General features: G+C 47.6%; 1 protein-coding gene across 1 annotated transcript in view; it reads right to left on the minus strand.

Annotated features, from left to right (window-relative positions):
* LOC119165330 (neurotrimin-like) overlaps positions 1–20109 on the minus strand; it is a 200448-nt gene that overhangs the window by 6595 nt on the left and 173744 nt on the right. The window contains exons 5-8 of the mRNA XM_037417513.2: positions 14914–15045; positions 13888–14178; positions 13152–13226; positions 5984–6052 (exon numbers count right to left, since the gene is read on the minus strand). Coding sequence (XP_037273410.2) covers positions 5984–6052; positions 13152–13226; positions 13888–14178; positions 14914–15045 — 567 coding nt within the window. The remainder of the gene's footprint in view (positions 1–5983; positions 6053–13151; positions 13227–13887; positions 14179–14913; positions 15046–20109) is intronic.

The raw sequence follows: 20109 nt of genomic DNA on the forward strand, positions 1-20109 counted from the left end.
GTCACGTAGCACGTGAACTTATTATGAGCGGGCAGCTGATTAATTGTCCCTCTTATACAACCTAAACGCACCAAGTCTGCCAGTACGAGACCTTCGTTCAATGAAATAAGGGAAAGAAGTGTATACCTAAGGGCTCGTTTTTCCGTGTTTTAACACAATATTAATGAGATCTAACAGACAGTAATGCCAAGGAATGTACAGGGGAAGTTATTAGAACCAATGGAATGTAAATAAGAAGAAAGAAGAAAGAAAAGTGGATGAAAAAATTACCAGCCGTGAGCAGGAATCGAACCTACGATCTTCGAATAACGCGTTCGATGCTCTATCCACTGAGCTATCACAGCGGCCCTCCCTCCATCCACTTTTTTGGGTTTATATGTGAATTTAGAAGTAGGAGTGACAGTCAGCGCCATCTATAAGCCAAAGAACGAGTGTGAAAACACTCTTATTCGCATGTTTGGCGTCACATAGCACGTGAACTTATTATGAGCGGGCAGCTGATTAATTGTCCCTCTTATACAACCTAAACGCACCAAGTCTGCCAGTACGAGACCCTCGTTCAATGAAATAAGGGAAAGAAGTGTATACCTAAGGGCTCGTTTTTCCGTGTTTTAACACAATAATAATGAGATCTAACAGACAGTAATGCCAAGGAATGTACAGGGGAAGTTATTAGAACCAATGGAATGTAAATAAGAAGAAAGAAGAAAGAAAAGTGGATGAAAAAATTACCAGCCGTGAGCAGGAATCGAACCTACGATCTTCGAATAACGCGTTCGATGCTCTATCCACTGAGCTATCACAGCGGCCCTCCCTCCATCCACTTTTTTGGGTTTATATGTGAATTTAGAAGTAGGAGTGACAGTCAGCGCCATCTATAAGCCAAAGAACGAGTGTGAAAACACTCTTATTCGCATGTTTGGCGTCACGTAGCACGTGAACTTATTATGAGCGGGCAGCTGATTAATTGTCCCTCTTATACAACCTAAACGCACCAAGTCTGCCAGTACGAGACCCTCGTTCAATGAAATAAGGGAAAGAAGTGTATACCTAAGGGCTCGTTTTTCCGTGTTTTAACACAATATTAATGAGATCTAACAGACAGTAATGCCAAGGAATGTACAGGGGAAGTTATTAGAACCAATGGAATGTAAATAAGAAGAAAGAAGAAAGAAAAGTGGATGAAAAAATTACCAGCCGTGAGCAGGAATCGAACCTACGATCTTCGAATAACGCGTTCGATGCTCTATCCACTGAGCTATCACAGCGGCCCTCCCTCCATCCACTTTTTTGGGTTTATATGTGAATTTAGAAGTAGGAGTGACAGTCAGCGCCATCTATAAGCCAAAGAACGAGTGTGAAAACACTCTTATTCGCATGTTTGGCGTCACTTAGCACGTGAACTTATTATGAGCGGGCAGCTGATTAATTGTCCCTCTTATACAACCTAAACGCACCAAGTCTGCCAGTACGAGACCCTCGTTCAATGAAATAAGGGAAAGAAGTGTATACCTAAGGGCTCGTTTTTCCGTGTTTTAACACAATATTAATGAGATCTAACAGACAGTAATGCCAAGGAATGTACAGGGGAAGTTATTAGAACCAATGGAATGGAAGGGACAATTAATCAGCTGCCCGCTCATAATAAGTTCACGTGCTACGTGACGCCAAACATGCGAATAAGAGTGTTTTCACACTCGTTCTTTGGCTTATAGATGGCGCTGACTGTCACTCCTACTTCTAAATTCACATATAAACCCAAAAAAGTGGATGGAGGGAGGGCCGCTGTGATAGCTCAGTGGATAGAGCATCGAACGCGTTATTCGAAGATCGTAGGTTCGATTCCTGCTCACGGCTGGTAATTTTTTCATCCACTTTTCTTTCTTCTTTCTTCTTATTTACATTCCATTGGTTCTAATAACTTCCCCTGTACATTCCTTGGCATTACTGTCTGTTAGATCTCATTAATATTGTGTTAAAACACGGAAAAACGAGCCCTTAGGTATACACTTCTTTCCCTTATTTCATTGAACGAGGGTCTCGTACTGGCAGACTTGGTGCGTTTAGGTTGTATAAGAGGGACAATTAATCAGCTGCCCGCTCATAATAAGTTCACGTGCTACGTGACGCCAAACATGCGAATAAGAGTGTTTTCACACTCGTTCTTTGGCTTATAGATGGCGCTGACTGTCACTCCTACTTCTAAATTCACATATAAACCCAAAAAAGTGGATGGAGGGAGGGCCGCTGTGATAGCTCAGTGGATAGAGCATCGAACGCGTTATTCGAAGATCGTAGGTTCGATTCCTGCTCACGGCTGGTAATTTTTTCATCCACTTTTCTTTCTTCTTTCTTCTTATTTACATTCCATTGGTTCTAATAACTTCCCCTGTACATTCCTTGGCATTACTGTCTGTTAGATCTCATTAATATTGTGGTAAAACACGGAAAAACGAGCCCTTAGGTATACACTTCTTTCCCTTATATATATATATATATTGTAATGACGAAAACCGAAACTGGAACTCTCTCTGGCACAGACTCGCATGCTAGGGAGGAAGAGGAGGAAGACGAAGCAGAATAAGAACAGCCGGCCTGCAGCAAAGGCGTTGTGTCTTATTTCTCGTCGTTACAATGGCGCAGTCGACGAAGAAGACGTCTTACGTCCCGGCTTCGTCACCCAGGATACCCGCCGACGTGTAGCCGCGGTAAGCGTCGCTTGGGACGGCGTCAAGGCCTCCTCGGCGGCTCCAGCACCCGTTCCCGGTACCAATTCACGATAAGGAACGCCGTCACGCTTCTTCGCTGATGGAACCCGCAAGGCGTCCGTCGCGGCCAGCATCGATCCCAGCACCGACGGATGGCGTCCAGGCCTCCGTTGTGGTTTCGGGAAACTTGCCCAGGGACGCGACACGTCACGGCAACCATGCGCACGGGCCTCTCTCACCTAGGGATGGCGTACATGCCTCCTCCATACCTGGCAACCTGTCGGCGCTTCAAGCACCCACCGTGTACGGCGTCGAGGCCTACCCGGCGGCGCAACACCGCTTCATCTACGCCACAGTACCAGGTCACAACTCATCACACGGGTTCCGCTTGCCTGGGAACGTCGTTGACGCTTCCAGCGCCCTGGAACCCATGTCCACGAATCCGACCACAGCTGGATTTCCAAGGGACGCCGTCCACGCGTCCTTGGTCAGGAATTGTACCACCTCGAATACCGCAGTCACTGTATCCTCCGCAGAGGCGGGCCTTGGCTTTTCGTGCGGATCACACGACAGCGCAGCGGAGCTGCAGCATACCATCGCGCAACTCCGTGTCACGACCAACGCCCTCATAGCGTCGAGTTCCAAGCTATGTCCTGCCATCTTGCCAACATTGTGCGCACTCAATGCCATGTTGGCTGCGGCCGCCGCACAAAACTTCGAGGTAAGCTCGCCCGAGAACCGTCGCAATCTCCGGCGTTCTCTCGCGGAGGTATCGGAGCAAGTGAACTGCTTGGCGGGGGCACATTTCGGAGTTCTGCCCGCCGTCCCGCCATCGCCGATTTCCTTCGCGCTACCGGAATTTCGCGGCTTCCAGGACGACGCCGAGGAATGGGTGGCAACCGTCAACGCTCTCGGAACGACTGAAGAGCACAAGTGGGACATGGCCATAGATCGCCTGCGGGATGCTGCCGCAGCATGGCACAGGTACGAAGGCGTCAGGCAGCAGTCCTGGGCAGAATGGAGTGCAGCCCTGATTGCCGCTTTCGGACGGATTTCCTGTGACTCCAGCAAGTCCAGCTCGATCTTTCCCGAGGCCGAGGATGGAGCCCAGGCAGCGCCCCGCCTCGAGGCTGCAATCGTTCGTTGCAGCTCGTCAACGGAATGCTGCCAGGAGTTCCCTGCTGCTGACCCTGACCGAAGTGGCTGGAATCCTACACTACAGGTCCCGGACTCTGCATCGGTATTCGACCTGAAAATACCGCCACCAGACCTTCGTCCGGAGATACGGCCCTCGCGCTCGTCGTCTGAGGACATCGAGGCACTCAATCCTATTGTATTAGACACAACTGAACCCTACCAGACCACGATCATGCTCAGCCACGCAGACACTCGGCTACCAAGGAACGTTTCCTTCGAGAAAGCCCAGATACCTAGCTACGCTGAGGCCACTGCCATCGAGAACTTGCCGAGGACCAGCCCTCCTGCTGTTTCCTCCCAGCATACGATGTTTGCACATGACAGTTCGCCAGAAGCCACCGGCTCGACTACGTCTGGGAGTTCTGCTGTGGTATTTATGCCCAACCATGAGCTGCGTCCCATCTCATTTCAAGAAATGGCCCAAACGTCATCATGGCTGCCTCGCAGGGCATCCCGCTGCAGTTCAGTCCACCAGCGACGGTGGGACAAACACCAGCGTTTCCAGGTTACTCTGCGACCTTGCCGGAACAGTCAGGGCCGTCCACCTGAACTGCATTCTACGAGTTGTCAGGAAACGTTGCATCATGGACGAGTTCGACCACGGCGACAAAGTCAAGCCCACCCACCAAAAACTTTACCGCCAGCTCCGCGCGCGCACAGGACCCAGTCTCCATCACGACACGGTGAACGACCCAGACGACATAGCCAGTGTCGGCCGCCGGAGCCAATTTCGACAAACTTCCAGCGTGGTCGAGACCGACCACGACGATGTAGCCAACCTCGCCCACCTGAAGCACTGTCAACTGCTGCAGCTAGCCTTACCTACCAGAACATTGTCGTTTGGCCCAACGACAATGCTAGCAGTCATGGCCGAGTGTAATGACGAAAACCGAAACTGGAACTCTCTCTGGCACAGACTCGCATGCTAGGGAGGAAGAGGAGGAAGACGAAGCAGAATAAGAACAGCCGGCCTGCAGCAAAGGCGTTGTGTCTTATTTCTCGTCGTTACAATATATATATATATATATATATATATATATATATGTATATATATTTAAACAGCAGTACTCTTCCACGACGCACGAAAAATACAAATACTAGCTTTTACTTGTCTCTTGATTTTTGAATTTTGAAGACCAATCTCAATTAGAACTCTAAGAATAATTTTCTTAGCTACGGTTGATGGACTAATGTCGTCGTTTCGGTGTCATTTTCAACTTGAACAGTGAGTTGTACCTTCTATAGAGAAGTACAAGAAGCATTTATTTAGCAGGTAGTACCACCAGAGTCAACTTTTTCGCAAAAAGAGTTGCTTTCGTCAAGGTTTCCGCCTTGACGAATGCAACTGCCTTTGTCGATACATATGCTCCAGCGGCATTCTCTCTTCTAGAATTTTTCGTTACTTTAACCCCCCCCCCCATTCCTAACTTGCGTCTTTCTCTGGACTTTTTATTTCTATTGTTAACTATGCCTCATATCAAGGTCAAAAAGCTCGTACCAAAAGGACGCTATCGAAAAAATCACGAGGTTCCTTATGCATTCGCCTTATGTGAATCGAAGTCGAAAGCTGTCTTCTTTTTATTCCTTTTATTCTCAGTCAGTTGTACCGATTCCCCCGCCCTCGTAAATTTTCTGCAGCTAGCGTGGTTTAGCGCTGCATCCGGGATCGGAGACATTAAAGCCTTGTGCACCTCACGTGCCTCAGGGATCGGTCCACTTTGAGCGAACGACAATGTCATGCGACGGTGTCATAACGTGACGTCACGTGACGTGGCGCTACAGTGACGACATGATAATGGCATAATTATTTTAGAAATATTAAGTCATCACATGACGTCACATGTTTCACGTCATGAAGTAATGTCATTATGTAAGGAGTTTGATGCATGTGACGTCATGTTGTACGTCATAATGTGATGACGTTACATGGTAGCGGCACCACATGATTTTTTTTCGCCGTTCATTTTGACACCGCCGACGGTCCCTTTTTGCGTTTGATGAAGCATCTAAAGCTTTTGCCTAAATAATTAGACGGAAAAATAACAAGATACACACGAGAGAGATATTTTTATGCTCACCTTCTTTGAGCAGAGCGTTTGAAGCGTGAGTTCCCAAATGATGTCGAGGTCCATTGGATTGCTGCGTTGCTGAAAAGAGACAAAGATGCGTATAACAGGCTTTTTGTGTTGATTCTTACGAGTTGTACGTAGTTCACAAGTGGGAGGTCGTTTAGAAGAAGCATAATTAGATAAAAGTTTGGCATGTTTTGTCAAATAATCGCGTGAAAGGGACGCTAGACTTTGATTTACCTTTTTTTAAAATAATTTTCAAGGCCAACACAGCGCTAAGCTTGGAAGATTGTCACTCAGCTAATGCGTTTTTTTTCAATACTTTTTTTTCTTTGCCAGTACAATGCGACCAATGCCCATCTTGAAAAACACTTACTTTGTGTTGAACTGCTCATTGATTAAGTTTAGCCGTTGGAGTCCTAAACAAAATCACTGGACACTTGGTGAAGTCGTTCCAAGAAGCTTGTATTAAGTTTCGGGCGAAGAGTAAGATTGATGTAGTCGCTTTCCCGCAGAACTTAGTTTTTTTTTTTCGTTTCTCGTGTTTTCGAAAAGGTTGCTTGCGTTTGCGTTCGAAAATGGCAAGAAAAAGAAACGAGACAACGTCTACTCTATCACTAATCCAATCATTTAGATAATTTCTGAGTTTATTATCCTAAAATGTGCCTGTTCTTAGATATATGTGTCATGCGTGAGGATGCACGTGCTCTCAGGTTTTCTTGCACTATCTTTGTATCTTTGTCTTGACGGCTTTGTATATGATTACAGTACTGTTGTTAGCACAAACTATTCTTTGTAATCATAGAAAGGAGCCGAACGAAAGGTAAGGTTGTTAACTATGCGATGATGTTTATTCGAACAGAGGAGTCGCAACGAGGTCGTGACGGAAAATGGGCGAACAGCAAGTCTGGCAAAGGCGGCATAGGTTCTCGCGCAATCAGAGCACGGGCTTTTCGTTGTCTTCCGAAGGCGCATACGCGTTGGTGCGTATGCTCCACTACAATACCCCCGGGGTGAAGGGTAGCCATCCTGGCGACTCGGGGAGTAGGCACAATGAGGGGGTCGTAGTAGGGCTTGAGACGGTCGACGTGTACGGTCTCGCGTCCTCGACGGCGCAGATCTGGTGATTGTGTTAATGGCTCGATGACGTAATTCACCGGGGAGGTCGCGTCAATGACACGGTAGGGACCATGGTACCGGGCCAGAAGTTTAGAAGACAGGCCAGGAACGTGCGGGGGCACCCAAAGCCACACAAGGGAGCCAGCACGAAATGTAGGAGCTATGCGGTGAGCGTTGTCGTGTCGAGTCTTTTGTAGACCTTGAGCCTCACTTGTCAGAGACCGAGCCAACTGACGGCAGTCTTCAGCGTATCTGGCGACTTCCGAAAGCGGGGAGCACTCAGATGCATCAGGGCGATACGGTAGTATAGTGTCGAGTGGGTGGGAAGGTTCGTGGCCGTACAATAGAAAGAACGGGGAAAACCGGTAGTCGCTTGCGTCGCGGTGTTATAAGCGAAGGTAACAAAGGGCAATACAGCGTCCCAGTTAGCGTGGTCGGAGGAGGTGTACATCCTCAGCATGTCGCCAAGTGTGCGGTTCAACCGCTCAGTAAGACCATTTGTCTGTGGATGGTATGCGGTAGATTTTCGGTGGATAATGTTGCATTCAGCGAGGATAGCTTGGATGACCTCCGACAGGAACACTCGACCCCTATCACTGAGTAATTCCCGCGGAGCACCATGGCGTAGAATGAAGCTGCGGAGAATGAAGAGTGCAACTTCGTGGGCGGTCGCTGCCGGTAGAGCTGCAGTCTCAGCGTAGCGTGTCAGATGATCGACTCCGACAATAATCCACCGGTTTCCAGAGCTACTATATGGGAGGGGGCCATAGAGGTCTATACCCACGCGGTCGAATGGGCGAGCCGGGCACGGGAGCGGCTGTAACATGCCAGTAAGGTGCCGCGGAGCTGTCTTGTTCTGTTGGCAAGTGGTGCAAGACTGAACGTATTTCTGCACAAAGCGATACATTCCTCGCCAGTAATAGCGTCGGCGCAGCCTTTCGTAGGTTTTCAGGACACCTGCATGAGCACTTTGGGGATCTGCATAGAAATTCATGCAGATGTCAGAGCGCATATGAGTTGGGACAGCAAAGAGCCACTTCCGACCACCAGGCATGTAGTTGCGGCGGTACAGAACGTTGTCTCGTAAGGAAAAGTGGGCTGCTTGCCGGCGTAGCGCTCTCGTGGAAGGGACAGCAGACGGATCGGTAAGGTAGTCGACTAACAAGGCAAGGTATGGGTCTTTACGCTGCTCCGAAAACATGTCAGTCGTGTCGAGTGGTGACAAGGTGGTAAAAGGGGGAGACAGAGAAGCCACATCTGGTGTTAATGGCGATCGCGAAAGTGCATCGGCATCCGCATGCTTGCGACCGGAACGATATACGACACGGATGTCGTATTTTTGCAATCGAAGTGCCCAACGCACCAGGCGTCCGGACGGGTCTTTCAAGGTGGACAGCCAACATAGAGCGTGGTGGTCTGTGACCACGTCGAAAGGACGGCCGTAAAGGTACGGGCGAAACTTCGTCAACGCCCAGATTATGGCCAAACACTCCTTCTCTGTCACGGAGTAATTCAATTCAGCCTTCTTGAGAGCGCGACTTGCATAGGCGACTACGTATTCAGCTTGGGTGCCTTTCCGTTGTGCCAAAACTGCACCAAGACCGATGCCACTTGCATCGGTGTGAATTTCTGTGGCCGCAGCAGGGTAGAAGTGACGAAGAATAGGTGGTGAGGTCAGCAGGCAGCGCAGCTGGCGAAATGCGTCGTCACATGCAGGTGACCATGCAGATATGCCTTTGCTGTTAGAAAGCAGACTCGTGAGAGGTGCGATGATGGACGCGAAGTTGCGCACGAAGCGACGAAAGTAGGAGCAGAGAGCGACGAAAATTCTTAGGGCTTTCAGTGATGTGGGCAACGGAAAGTCAGCGACAGCTCGAAGCTTATCGGGATCCGGAAGAACACCGTCTCTTGTGATGACATGTCCCAAGATGGTTAGTTTTCGTGCTGCGAAGTGGCACTTCTTGGAGTTAAGTTGTAGGCCTGCAGAAGTTAGACCCGTCAGAATCTCGTGGAGGCGAGCAAGATGTGTGGGGAAATCAAATGAAAAGACTACGATGTCGTCCAGGTAACATAAGCAAGTTTTACACTTGTGGGCACGCAAGATGGTGTCGATCATGCGCTCAAATGTGGCAGGCGCGTTGCAGAGCCCAAATGGCATGACTTTGAACTCATATAGGCCATCCGGCGTTACAAAGGCTGTTTTAGGGCGATCACATTCAGCCATTGGCACCTGCCAATACCCACAACGCAGATCCAAAGATGTAAAGTACTCGGCACCTTGTAAACAGTCAAGAGCATCGTCTATTCGTGGTAGCGGGTAGACATCTTGTTTCGTAATATTGTTTAAGCGGCGATAGTCCACGCAAAATCGTACGGTGCCATCTTTTTTCTTGACCAGAACCACAGGTGATGACCAAGCGCTTTGAGAAGGCTGTAAGACTCCACGTTTAAGCATGTCATCTACTTGCTCCGTAATGATGCGGCGCTCTTCGGCGGAAACGCGGTAAGGACGCTGTCGCAGAGGCGAATGTGAGCCGGTGTCAATAGTATGAGTGATAGTCGTGGTGCGGCCCAAAGCAGGTTCTTGAAAGTTGAAAGAAGAACGAAACTTGTTAAGGAGAGCAACAAGTAGGCGGCGATGCGAGAGGGGAAGGTCTGCGTCAATAGGATTGTCGAAGGCTGACGAACTTGATGGCTCAGACGCATGAGTGATTGCAGCAATGTGACATGGCGTTTCGTCGGGAAGAATAATATCATCGACATAGTCGACAGGTTGCACATATCCTAACATTTCACCACGAAGTAAGCCAATGGGGTAGTTGCAGTGGTTGGTGACCAGCATTACGGTTAAACCAGACGCAATTGTAAGAACAGCAAATGGGAGAACGATGCCCTTGCGTTCAGTAAAAACCGGAGATGGCGTAACACCACCGGGCCGTCAGGTTGCGCCACACATGAAAGGCTAATAGGGACTGAAGCTTCAGGAGGCAAGGTGATGTCGTCATCAGCGATGAGTTTGCAGAGCAGAGGAGAGCGGTTGGGTGGTGGAAATTCACATGTTGGCACAAGGGACACTTCGGCACGGGAACAATCGATGATAGCTTCATGACGTGATAAGAAATCCCAACCCAGGATAAGGTCATGAGAGCAAGATGGTAGAACAAAAAACTGTACGACGTACAAAACGTCTCGGATGACGACGCGCGCCGTACACACAGCCGAGGGATGAATGCGTTGCGCGCTAGCCGTGGACAGCACCAGGCCACTGAGAGATGTGGTCAATTTCTTCAGTTTCCTACGAAATTTTGCGTTCATCACAGAAACGGCGGCCCCGGTATCAATTAACGCTAATGTGGCGACTCCCTCAACATTGACATCAACAACATTTTGCGGCGAAAATGGAGGCCTTAGGAATTGCGCACAAGGTGCAGTTCTTGCCTCCGGAACTGCACTGATTAGTTTCCCTCCTCAGGAGGTGGTCGACGACGCATAGGCGATGGCGATCGGCGACGAGGTGATGGGAAACGAGCAGTCGATGGGTGGCGATCCGAGTCGGAGTGCCTCTGTTCATATGCAGACGTGGTGGTCTGCTGCGGTGCGTAGGTAGGAGCTCCGAAGTATGCGTGCGCAGGTGTGGGACGGCAGCGGCAGAAGCGTGCAATGTGGCCAGCGATGCCACACGCGAAGCAGATGGGACGATTGTCTCGAGTGCGCCACTCATTAGATGGACGGAAAAAGCGAGGTGGGGGCCTGTAAACTGGAGGCGAGGCCGGAGGAGGTGGAGCCGATAAGGCGACTGGATGCGGTGGGGGCCGCGCGACCACAGCTGCGTAGCTGAGAGGCAAAGGCGGCGCAGTTGGTGCGTAGCCAGCAGTTGAGAGATCAGGTGGCACCGAAGTGCATGGGTAAGAGGCCGGAACTGTAGAGAGTGCATTGCAAATTTCAGTGCGTATGGCCTGCTGCATATTCGAAGGGAGGCTTGTCGTGGGCGCGTCGCTATGCGGCAGCAGGGAGAGCTGTCGGGCGACTTTTTCCCTGATGAAGTCTTTAATCTGGTTCGACAGAGTTCCTTGGTGAACGTTGCCGTTTGCGAGTGCGACGGCCGAGATCGAATCTGGTGATGGGACACTCTGTCGGGCGATGGAACGCTGACGACGCAATTCAACGAAGCTCTGGCACAGGCTTACGAGGACTGCCACCGTGGTCGGGCTTTTCGCCAGCAACATCTGGAATGCGCCATCCTCGATGCCTTTGAGAATATGTCGAATTTTCTCTTCTTCAGGCATGGATGAGTGAACACGCCTGCAGAGGTCGAGCACATCCTCAATATAGCTAGTAAAGGTTTCGCCAGGCTGCTGGGCTCGGTGGCGCAGACGCTGGTCAGCGCGGAGCTTGCGGACCTCTGGTCGGCCGAACGCTTCGGTCACGAGGGTCTTAAAGGTGGACCAGCTGGCGATGGCGGTTTCGCGGTTGGTGAACCATAGCTTGGCGACGTCAGCCAAGTAATAGATAACATAGGCAAGCTTAGAGTCGTTGTCCCATTTGTTGCTGGCACTCACGCGTTCGTACAAGGAGAGCCAGTCTTCGACGTCTTGCTCACCACTGCCGCTGCCGCTGACGGGTAGCACCGGGGCAGGTCGATGGGGCAGCCGATGGTGCTGGCTGTGCTGAGATGGGCTGGTTGTCGACTGCGTCAGTCATGTTGTACGGTGGTCTTTCGGCGAACTTGCGAGAGCGGAGCTCCAGGTCTGCTTAGGGATCTCAGCACCTCCACCAAATGCGATGATGTTTATTCGAACAGAGGAGTCGCAACGGGGTCGCGACGGAAAATGGGCGAACAGCAAGTCTGGCAAAGGCGGCACAGGTTCTCGCGCAATCAGAGCACGGGCTTTTCGTTGTCTTCCGAAGGCGCATACGCGTTGGTGCGTATGCTCCACTACAACTAGAAAATTTTTGCTAGATATTCTGCAGGATGTGGATGCAAGTTCGCTTCACATGAGTGTTGCGGCCACCGCTAACGTCCAACGTAATGTCCTTTGGACTGTACACGAACGAGTTATAGCATTGATCACGCTTAGTGCAACGGTTCATTGCACTGTCGTCTCTGGCATCGCAGGCTTGCAAATCGACGTGAGCATTGCTGCTGTTTTCAAAATCTACTGGCCTCAGTGACTGGTCACGGTCCTAATGAACAGCCGCACGCGCACTGATAACGCGTCCTCCTCATCCCCTCTTTTATTTTTATTTTTTGTACCATAACCTTTTCCCTAGCGTAGGGTAGCAAACTTGACTCTCATCTGGTCACTCTTCTGCCATTCCTTTGATGCTGGAGGCAAACCGAATTTCAAGTACCAAGTACTTGGCTATCTCGACGCAAAAATGTGAATAAAGTTAAAGGGGCCCTGAAACAATTTTTAAAGTAGCCATGGAATGAATTCACTAAAAGAGCTTATTGCCTCACGAATTCAGCGTCACAAAAATATTAAGAATCCGTCCAGTGCGAGGGGAGTTACAAAGGTATGTGGCATGTTTCAATTGCATTCTCTCTTCTCTCGTGCCGACGAAAGCGCTGGAAGCTAAGCAGGGAGCGATAGTAGGGCCACAGAAAAACGTCACATGCTCTTCGCAACCTTGAGCACTTCTTAATTTTTTTTCTTCGAATGCGCGGCTTTCTCAGTGTGATTGCGCGCGCACGCGGGGACAAGTCGCGGCCTCTCGCGGCGATCTCTGCAACAAGCGAGCGCGCCATGTTCAAGTCAACCAATGGCTGATAGATGGGTCGTTGGCGTGTTATTTTTGGACATATAACAAGATTTGTCGAGAGAAGAGAAAGCAATTTTTAGCTGACTTTGATAATTTATTTCGAATTCCAGGCCGTGTTCTGTGCTATAATATTTGGCTCGCTTGCATTGTCGGGAGCCTCTACTACCTATCGGCAGCGTTTTCTGACCACGCTCAAAAAGTGTTGCAGGGCCCCTTTAACGTAAACGTTTTGCCGATACATTGATGTACGCGTTACCATGCTGGAAAGCACATGTACGTATTAATGAAATCTTACAGGTTGTCTCCCAGTGTTTCTTGGTTTGAAACTCTTTGGAGGACGCCGCAGTCGAAGACGTCGGTCGAGGTATTTCTGCGAAAATTTTGAACATTCATCAGTATGAACGAAATTTATTGTACACCACATCAAGGGACCAGTGCAGTGCTTAAGCCAGAAACTGTTACTTAAGAACTGCTTTTAATTGTTTTCTTTTTTGTCGACAAGCAATTATGAGTTTTCAGCATTATATGCACAATCCGTATCAAGTAACCTCGCATAGAACGATGTGAACGACACTTCACCATTATTTCCTGCTTTTTAGCACATCTTTGTACAAGTGCTTCTCAAATACGAAACTGTGGTTTAGAACTGTGTGTTTGACAACGCATTAAAGCTTAATTGCCCCGAATGTACGCAGTTTAAAAAAGCGTCATTTGCACTATCAACTTGATTATGGTATTATGATAAGTTGTCTTGGTCTGGTTACGATTTTGTGTTGGACCACACCATAAAAATATACACGTGAGCACGACTAAACGTAAATGCTTGCTTATATAAATCAAAACATTTTGCGTAATACTACGCTTGAAAATCAAATTCTCATTGAGTTTTACGGAATAATATCATGTGGCTACTTTGAAGAAAGTTTTTCTACCACCTTCGTGCACTGCAGTTTACGGAGTTAGTTAGCGTCTTGACCAGCAGTAGTAGTATGAAGTTCAGGCGGCATTATAATGCAGCATCAGCCACTCACCTTGGAGCTTGATGTTGGCCTCGGTCTCGCCGAGTGGGTTCTTGGAGACGCACTTGTAGGTGCCGAAGTCGTCAGGCTTCAAATCGCGTATGGTGAGGCGCAGCAGGAGCCTGTAGGGTCCGGTCTCAACCACCAGCGAGTCGTACTTGGCGTTCGAGATGAGCATGGTTCCGTCGTCTCGCTCCCAGAAGGTCATGCCGCGAGGGTGCGTCTCCAGGTTGCACTCGAGGGTCACGTCGGCGCCCAGCGGCGCGCCCACCAACTGGTTGGGTTGCCAAATCATGGGTGCGACTGCGTAGGCAGGGCGCCCAGCTTTATAACCCGTAGCTTACCGTTTGTCTCTAGGGCCTGCGTTATCGAGTCTTTTGGGAATGGTGTAATGAAACTACGCCGCAGTTTAAAGAAAGATGAGAAATTGGAGTTGGGCAAATAACGACTCAGAGCAGCACGTCATTTTCGAGAGGGTCGACGCAGGAAAAAAAACACGGTTCTACACTGAACACTGCACTGAACACTTCTACAGACTACGCAGTTTAAGTAAATCCTAGTAATACTGTAAACGCGGAAGCACGTTTAGTGGCAAACTTCAACTGTTTTTTACTCTTTTATGTCAGTAGTGTTTCATATAACTCCCTTTGGTTATTCATGGTCGCTAGCGCATGCCTATTTATCAACGGCTCGTTGAACTTTATGGGTCAGAACTTTTTATCCAGCTATGTTGGAAAGGAGAATCGAGTTCGCTGTTGAATGCTTTGGTTTCCAAATGCAAAGCTGGCGATTTTTCTAATGACAGACCTGTTGTACAAAAGAGTAGCTGAAGGTTAACTCAACGTGCTTTCCTGAATTTGTCCCCCTTTGTTTTTATTTATACCTTGTGGCCTGCGATTAGTACTAACTTAACCAAGTTGCTAAATTTGTGAACTAGGACGACATAACTTGAGCAAATATGAAACCGTATAGCTGAGTTCACATGTGTAAAAGCATGGGCTCCTATCTGGATCATATAAGTCCCTGTGTCATACTCACAGTCAACCTTGAGAAGTATACGCTTGCTCACGGACGGCTGCACGCCGTTCAAGGCGATGCACAGGTACGGCCCCATGTGCAGCCGCGTCACTTTGCTCATGTTCAGGTACTCGCCTTGATAGCTGGGCACTCCTGCAGACAGCACCACAACACGTATTTATTGTTTATGTCAAGCCTTCGTTGTAACAGCTTAGCTGTTTGATTTCGAGGTTAATCCCTTTAGATCGTAGCGCAGTTTTTATAGTGGGCATGTTGCACATAAATTGGGTAAGCCCCGCTATTCCACTCAAAATTCTCGAAAATTACACAGAAACTTCTATTAGCAATCGAAAAATTTCAGACTATATGACCCGCCCGACTCTTGGCCTATCCCCCTGAATGGGTGGATGCCAATGATGCCAGGATCATTGTCATCATCATCGTCTTCGTCATGTGCCAAGCAACTCTAGCGGATATGTACCCACAGGAATTGGGCAAGCGCAACTACTCACCTACGGTCCCCTGAACATTACGAGCAAAGTCAAGCAAGGAAATTTCAATGAAAATGTGATGCCACCAGCTTCACTGTTTAACGAGTCTTCGCGACGTCATGTGAGCGAGACTGCTTCAAATATTATTCCTGCTACTCTATGCTCTCATTAAGAGGGAATCTCAGACGTACAGAAGAACATTTATTATAATTGCATCACCACGACGCACCCGAGCTGGTGATTTCAGATTGATTTACATAGCTTAAAAAATGATCCAACGATTTTGCGATTCACTCAGTAAATCTATCTATCTATCTATCTATCTATCTATCTATCTATCTATCTATCTATCTATCTATCTATCTATCTATCTATCTATCTATCTATCTATCTATCTATCTATCTATCTATCTATCTATCTATCTATCTATCTATCTATCTATCTATCTATCTATCTATCTATCTATCTATCTATCTATCTATCTATCTATCTATCTATCTATCTATCTATCTATCTATCTATCTATCTATCTATCTATCTATCTATCTATCTATCTATCTATCTATCTATCTATCTATCTATCTATCCGTCTCTCCGCCCGCCTGCCTGTCTTTCTTTCTTTCTTTCTTTCTTTCTTTCTTTCTTTCTTTCTTTCTTACTTTCTTTCTTTCTTTCTTTCTTTCCTTCTTTCTTTCTTTCTTTCTTTCTTTCCTTCTAGCTGCCTACGACTTCTTTCTAGCCGCCTACGAACATGAATGCATCGCCATATCACCAAAGTAGTGACTAGCTTATGATGAGCGGTATGATATTTACACGTCGTCGTAGTGGTGCTCCTGTGACCGGTTCCGTAACTTGATATATCCAAACATTGGTATGATAACACATTGCTGCTTGACCAACATAAATGACAGGTGATAATATATGTAAATAATGATTTGTATGTCCTGTACAACATGATTTACTTGTCACGCTGATGGTGTGCTGACGATGGTTTCGCTAGCTTGATATACACCAAATCAGGTATTGCGTGACGTGACTGTATGATGAACACCCTATAATATGGAAATCATGACATGTAATGTGCAACATAACCTGCATGCCACGCTCATGGCAAGCTAGTGGCTGTTTTGCTAGCTTGATATACGGCAAATTCGGTATTGCGTACCGTGTGACGAACATAAATGACAAGTGGTAATATAGAACCATCTTGGTAGGAAGTGCAGCAACTATTTCACAGAACACACAACATAAGCGCTTACTGGCCCGATACAATTGTTTATTGAGTAATATAGAAATCGTCACATTTCTTGGGCAACATGACTTGCATGCTACGTTTATGGCGCGTTCACGGCTGTGTCACTAGCTTGATATACAACAAGTTCGGTATTGCATGACGTGGCTGTATGAAAAACATAAATGACAAGTGGTAATGTAAAAATCATGACATGTCATGCACAGCAAGACTTGCATGACAAGCTCATGACGTGTTCGCGGCCGTTTCGCTAGATTGATAAACACAAGAATTGTTATTGCACGACAGGACCGTATGACGAACATAAATGCCAGACGGTAACATGAAAATCACGACATGCATGTCATGTATACAATGGGACTTACTTGCCACGCTCATGCTGCACTTGTGTCCTGTTCGCAAGCTTGATATACACTTAAATCGGTATTGCGCCATGTGACCATATGAAGAACATGAATTACAGGTCTTTAAATATGAATCATGAAATGCGCGTTATGTACAGCATGATTTGCTCCTTTCTGGCTTCTTCGCTTTACAACGATTTCACAATGCGTGAGATCTGTGGATTTTTTGTTGTTGATCAACTTAAAGCTTCGCTAAATATGTATACGTGTAGCTCGTTGTAAACGTGTAAGTGTATGTTAATTTTGCTCCTATCTCAATGCGACCGCCGCTACCGAGACTCGTACCCGCGACCTGCCACACAGCAGCAAACGTTACCACCGCTATGCAACTGCGGCGGGCTTCCTTGAGCATTGCTCAGTGATTCTCACACAGAAAAGAAAGTCGCTTTTCCTTCTTAAGATAGCAGAAATTGAAGTACGTATAGGTGGCAATTGGCCTACCGTTTTACAGTGCAAGCTGTTATTAGATCACAACAAGACTCGCGTTCTCCGCCACCGCCGCCGGTGTGCGTAACCACTGTCGCGCGAACTAGGAAAAAAAAAAGTAAGCAAATGAAAAAAATGCCACGCACACAATGGGATTCAAACCAGGGTCCCCGGCGTGCCAGCACGGTATTCTAACAGAGCCGCGGCGATGCTTGAAACTCCACTGCGAACTGGCCTTAGGCAAGCTTGATGTCGGGAAAGAACTCGCGGTAATATGAGTAACAAAGCATTTTAGAACCGCAAAAGAACAACGAGGCGTCACACAATGCAAATGGTGGTACGACGTCGTCGTCGAATTTGCTTGTTCCTGTTCACCTATTGCCTTTTGCCCATGGCACATACCCACTGTGAGAGATTGGCCAAGATGTTGATGTAGATTCTAAACTTGTGGCTCACACCCACCCTGAGGGATCGGCCAAGGATCGGGTAGCTCAACAACAACAAAAAAGGCGAATGTATCTATTTAATACTGGGGAAAAAATTTACAGAAATATTGATTTTGCGTAAATTATTCTTGAGAAAAATGAATTAGTATCTACTGAATGAGCAATAAATAATTGATATCAAAGAAAATTTTTCTATGGCCTTCATTGGTTAATTAACTGAGAACCTTTTGGTATTAAGGTAATTAAGTAAATCCTTTCGACTGTACAATGAAATCTTGCACGGCCACGCACTCATCCAACCCATTACAAAAGCTTCTGGCATGGTTCTTCGTCGTCGTCAGCCCAGGCGTAAAAAAAGAATGCACCAAATTCTTTTATTTGTATTACCTGTCGATCTCTACGTCGGAGTCACCCGCTACACGCTAAGCGCTTTCTGCATGATAAAAATAGAGTATTTCCATTCCATTCGTTTCAAGCGTGTAGTGGGCACCACGCGAAGAATGACGAAGGATGGCATGGTGAATGGCTCCCCAGTACACAAAAATTACGATGATTAATGGCGCAGTGGGTACCCTGCAACTGTGCTTGTAGCAGTTACGCAAAGACCGCTCTTCCAGCTTTCGCTGTGACTGTGCTGCGCGTTCCGCGCAGGCCTGGTGTTTTTTTTTTTACGACGGATGTTTGTAAATTTGACCCCCCCCCCCCCCCCTTGCATTCTCCATGGTTTGCAGTGGTGACGGCGTTCTTCCGTTAAACAAATAACAAGTTTATGCTAAGTACCAGCCAAAAGGGTAATCAAACGTGTTAATTGGGAAAGGCGATTCCCCACTGTGACTAATGTCATAAAAATATTGTACATTTGGTGTTTATGCTAGCGTATACGAAACAATTCTTATCTAAGATCGCCCTCTGCTGCCAGTGAGCAACGAGCTGACACGATAACGACAGCAGTCCTGACACGGCAAGTGATCGGAGACTACTCACGTTAATATACACCTTCCTTTATCTTCAAAGGCGCATTTTTACAGTTTTCTTCGCCGTTGTTTTGACAAAAGTTGCACATTACATTTACTTTCGAATGGCGCTAGCCATATGCTGAGTAAACTGTCACGAGGAGGTCCCAACCAACCGTGCACTTGGGTGCCAGACCTCGCCATTATTGACGTTTCGCTGAGCTCAAAATTTGACGAACTTTGTTTCACGCCTGGCAAATTATGTGTTTAGGGTATAAAAACGTAGTCCTCCCATTTTCGCGCACTCTGATTGGAGTACTGCATCTGAAAGTGAAGTCTAAGGATGGCCTCACCGCTGAAGGGCATTTGTTTGAAACAACGTGTCACGGCTTTGTGATAGCCTTTCGTCGCCTTGTATAGTTCGCTCACACAGTTTACGGACGTGCAGTATTGTCCCAGCCGTCCGGTGCAGCTGTACGCAACGATGTGTAAGGGTCTGCGCCCCGATTTCGAACACCGCCTACGTAGCAGCGGGGCCCAGAAGGCAGCGGCATTGTGGCACAGTCAATATAGTCGGGCAATTAGCAGAGCTAAAAATTTCCCTCTTCCCCACCTCTCGCGTGACTCGGGGCACAGATTGACTAGCTATATCGTTCGTCCACGCCATAACAGCTTTTATCAGGGGGTCTTTACCGAAAGAATATCTTGCACGAGTTGCCAGAAAAAGGGTTTGCAGGAGAGAGAAGGAAAGCAGAAGACGATAAACATGAAAAAGAAACATTTGATTGGCTAATTTACGATCGTATAAGCCGAGGGAGAACACAAAGATGATGAAGTCAGAGGCGCTCGCACAAACGAGCCATTTTCGCGAGAGAGTCGGGGGAGGGTGGGGGGTGAGAGGATGAAGTAACGACTGCACAAGAGAGCGGAAAGGCAGGCATGTTAACCAGTTTAGAATAACTAATATGCTAACCATCACTGGGGGAGTTTGGAAGTTCAGAGATTAACGAAAGTGAGAAAGCGATGGGTAGTACACATAACGCCACAATTCATCAGTCTTGAACAGTGTACGGAATCACTCTTAGTACACAGCGGCATTTGTGAGCCTATATCTCTTCCTTCAAAATTGTAACAGTGCCTTTGTCGCTCTCATTCTCGATGACTTATGAGGAGGGCGGTCCACAACAGTTTCTACGGACATCGGTCTGTGGTCGAGGGGAGTTAGAGGGATTTCAAGGGCTTGT

Source organism: Rhipicephalus microplus, chromosome 1 (genome assembly GCF_043290135.1).
Source record: "Rhipicephalus microplus isolate Deutch F79 chromosome 1, USDA_Rmic, whole genome shotgun sequence".
NCBI lineage: Eukaryota > Metazoa > Arthropoda > Arachnida > Ixodida > Ixodidae > Rhipicephalus > Rhipicephalus microplus.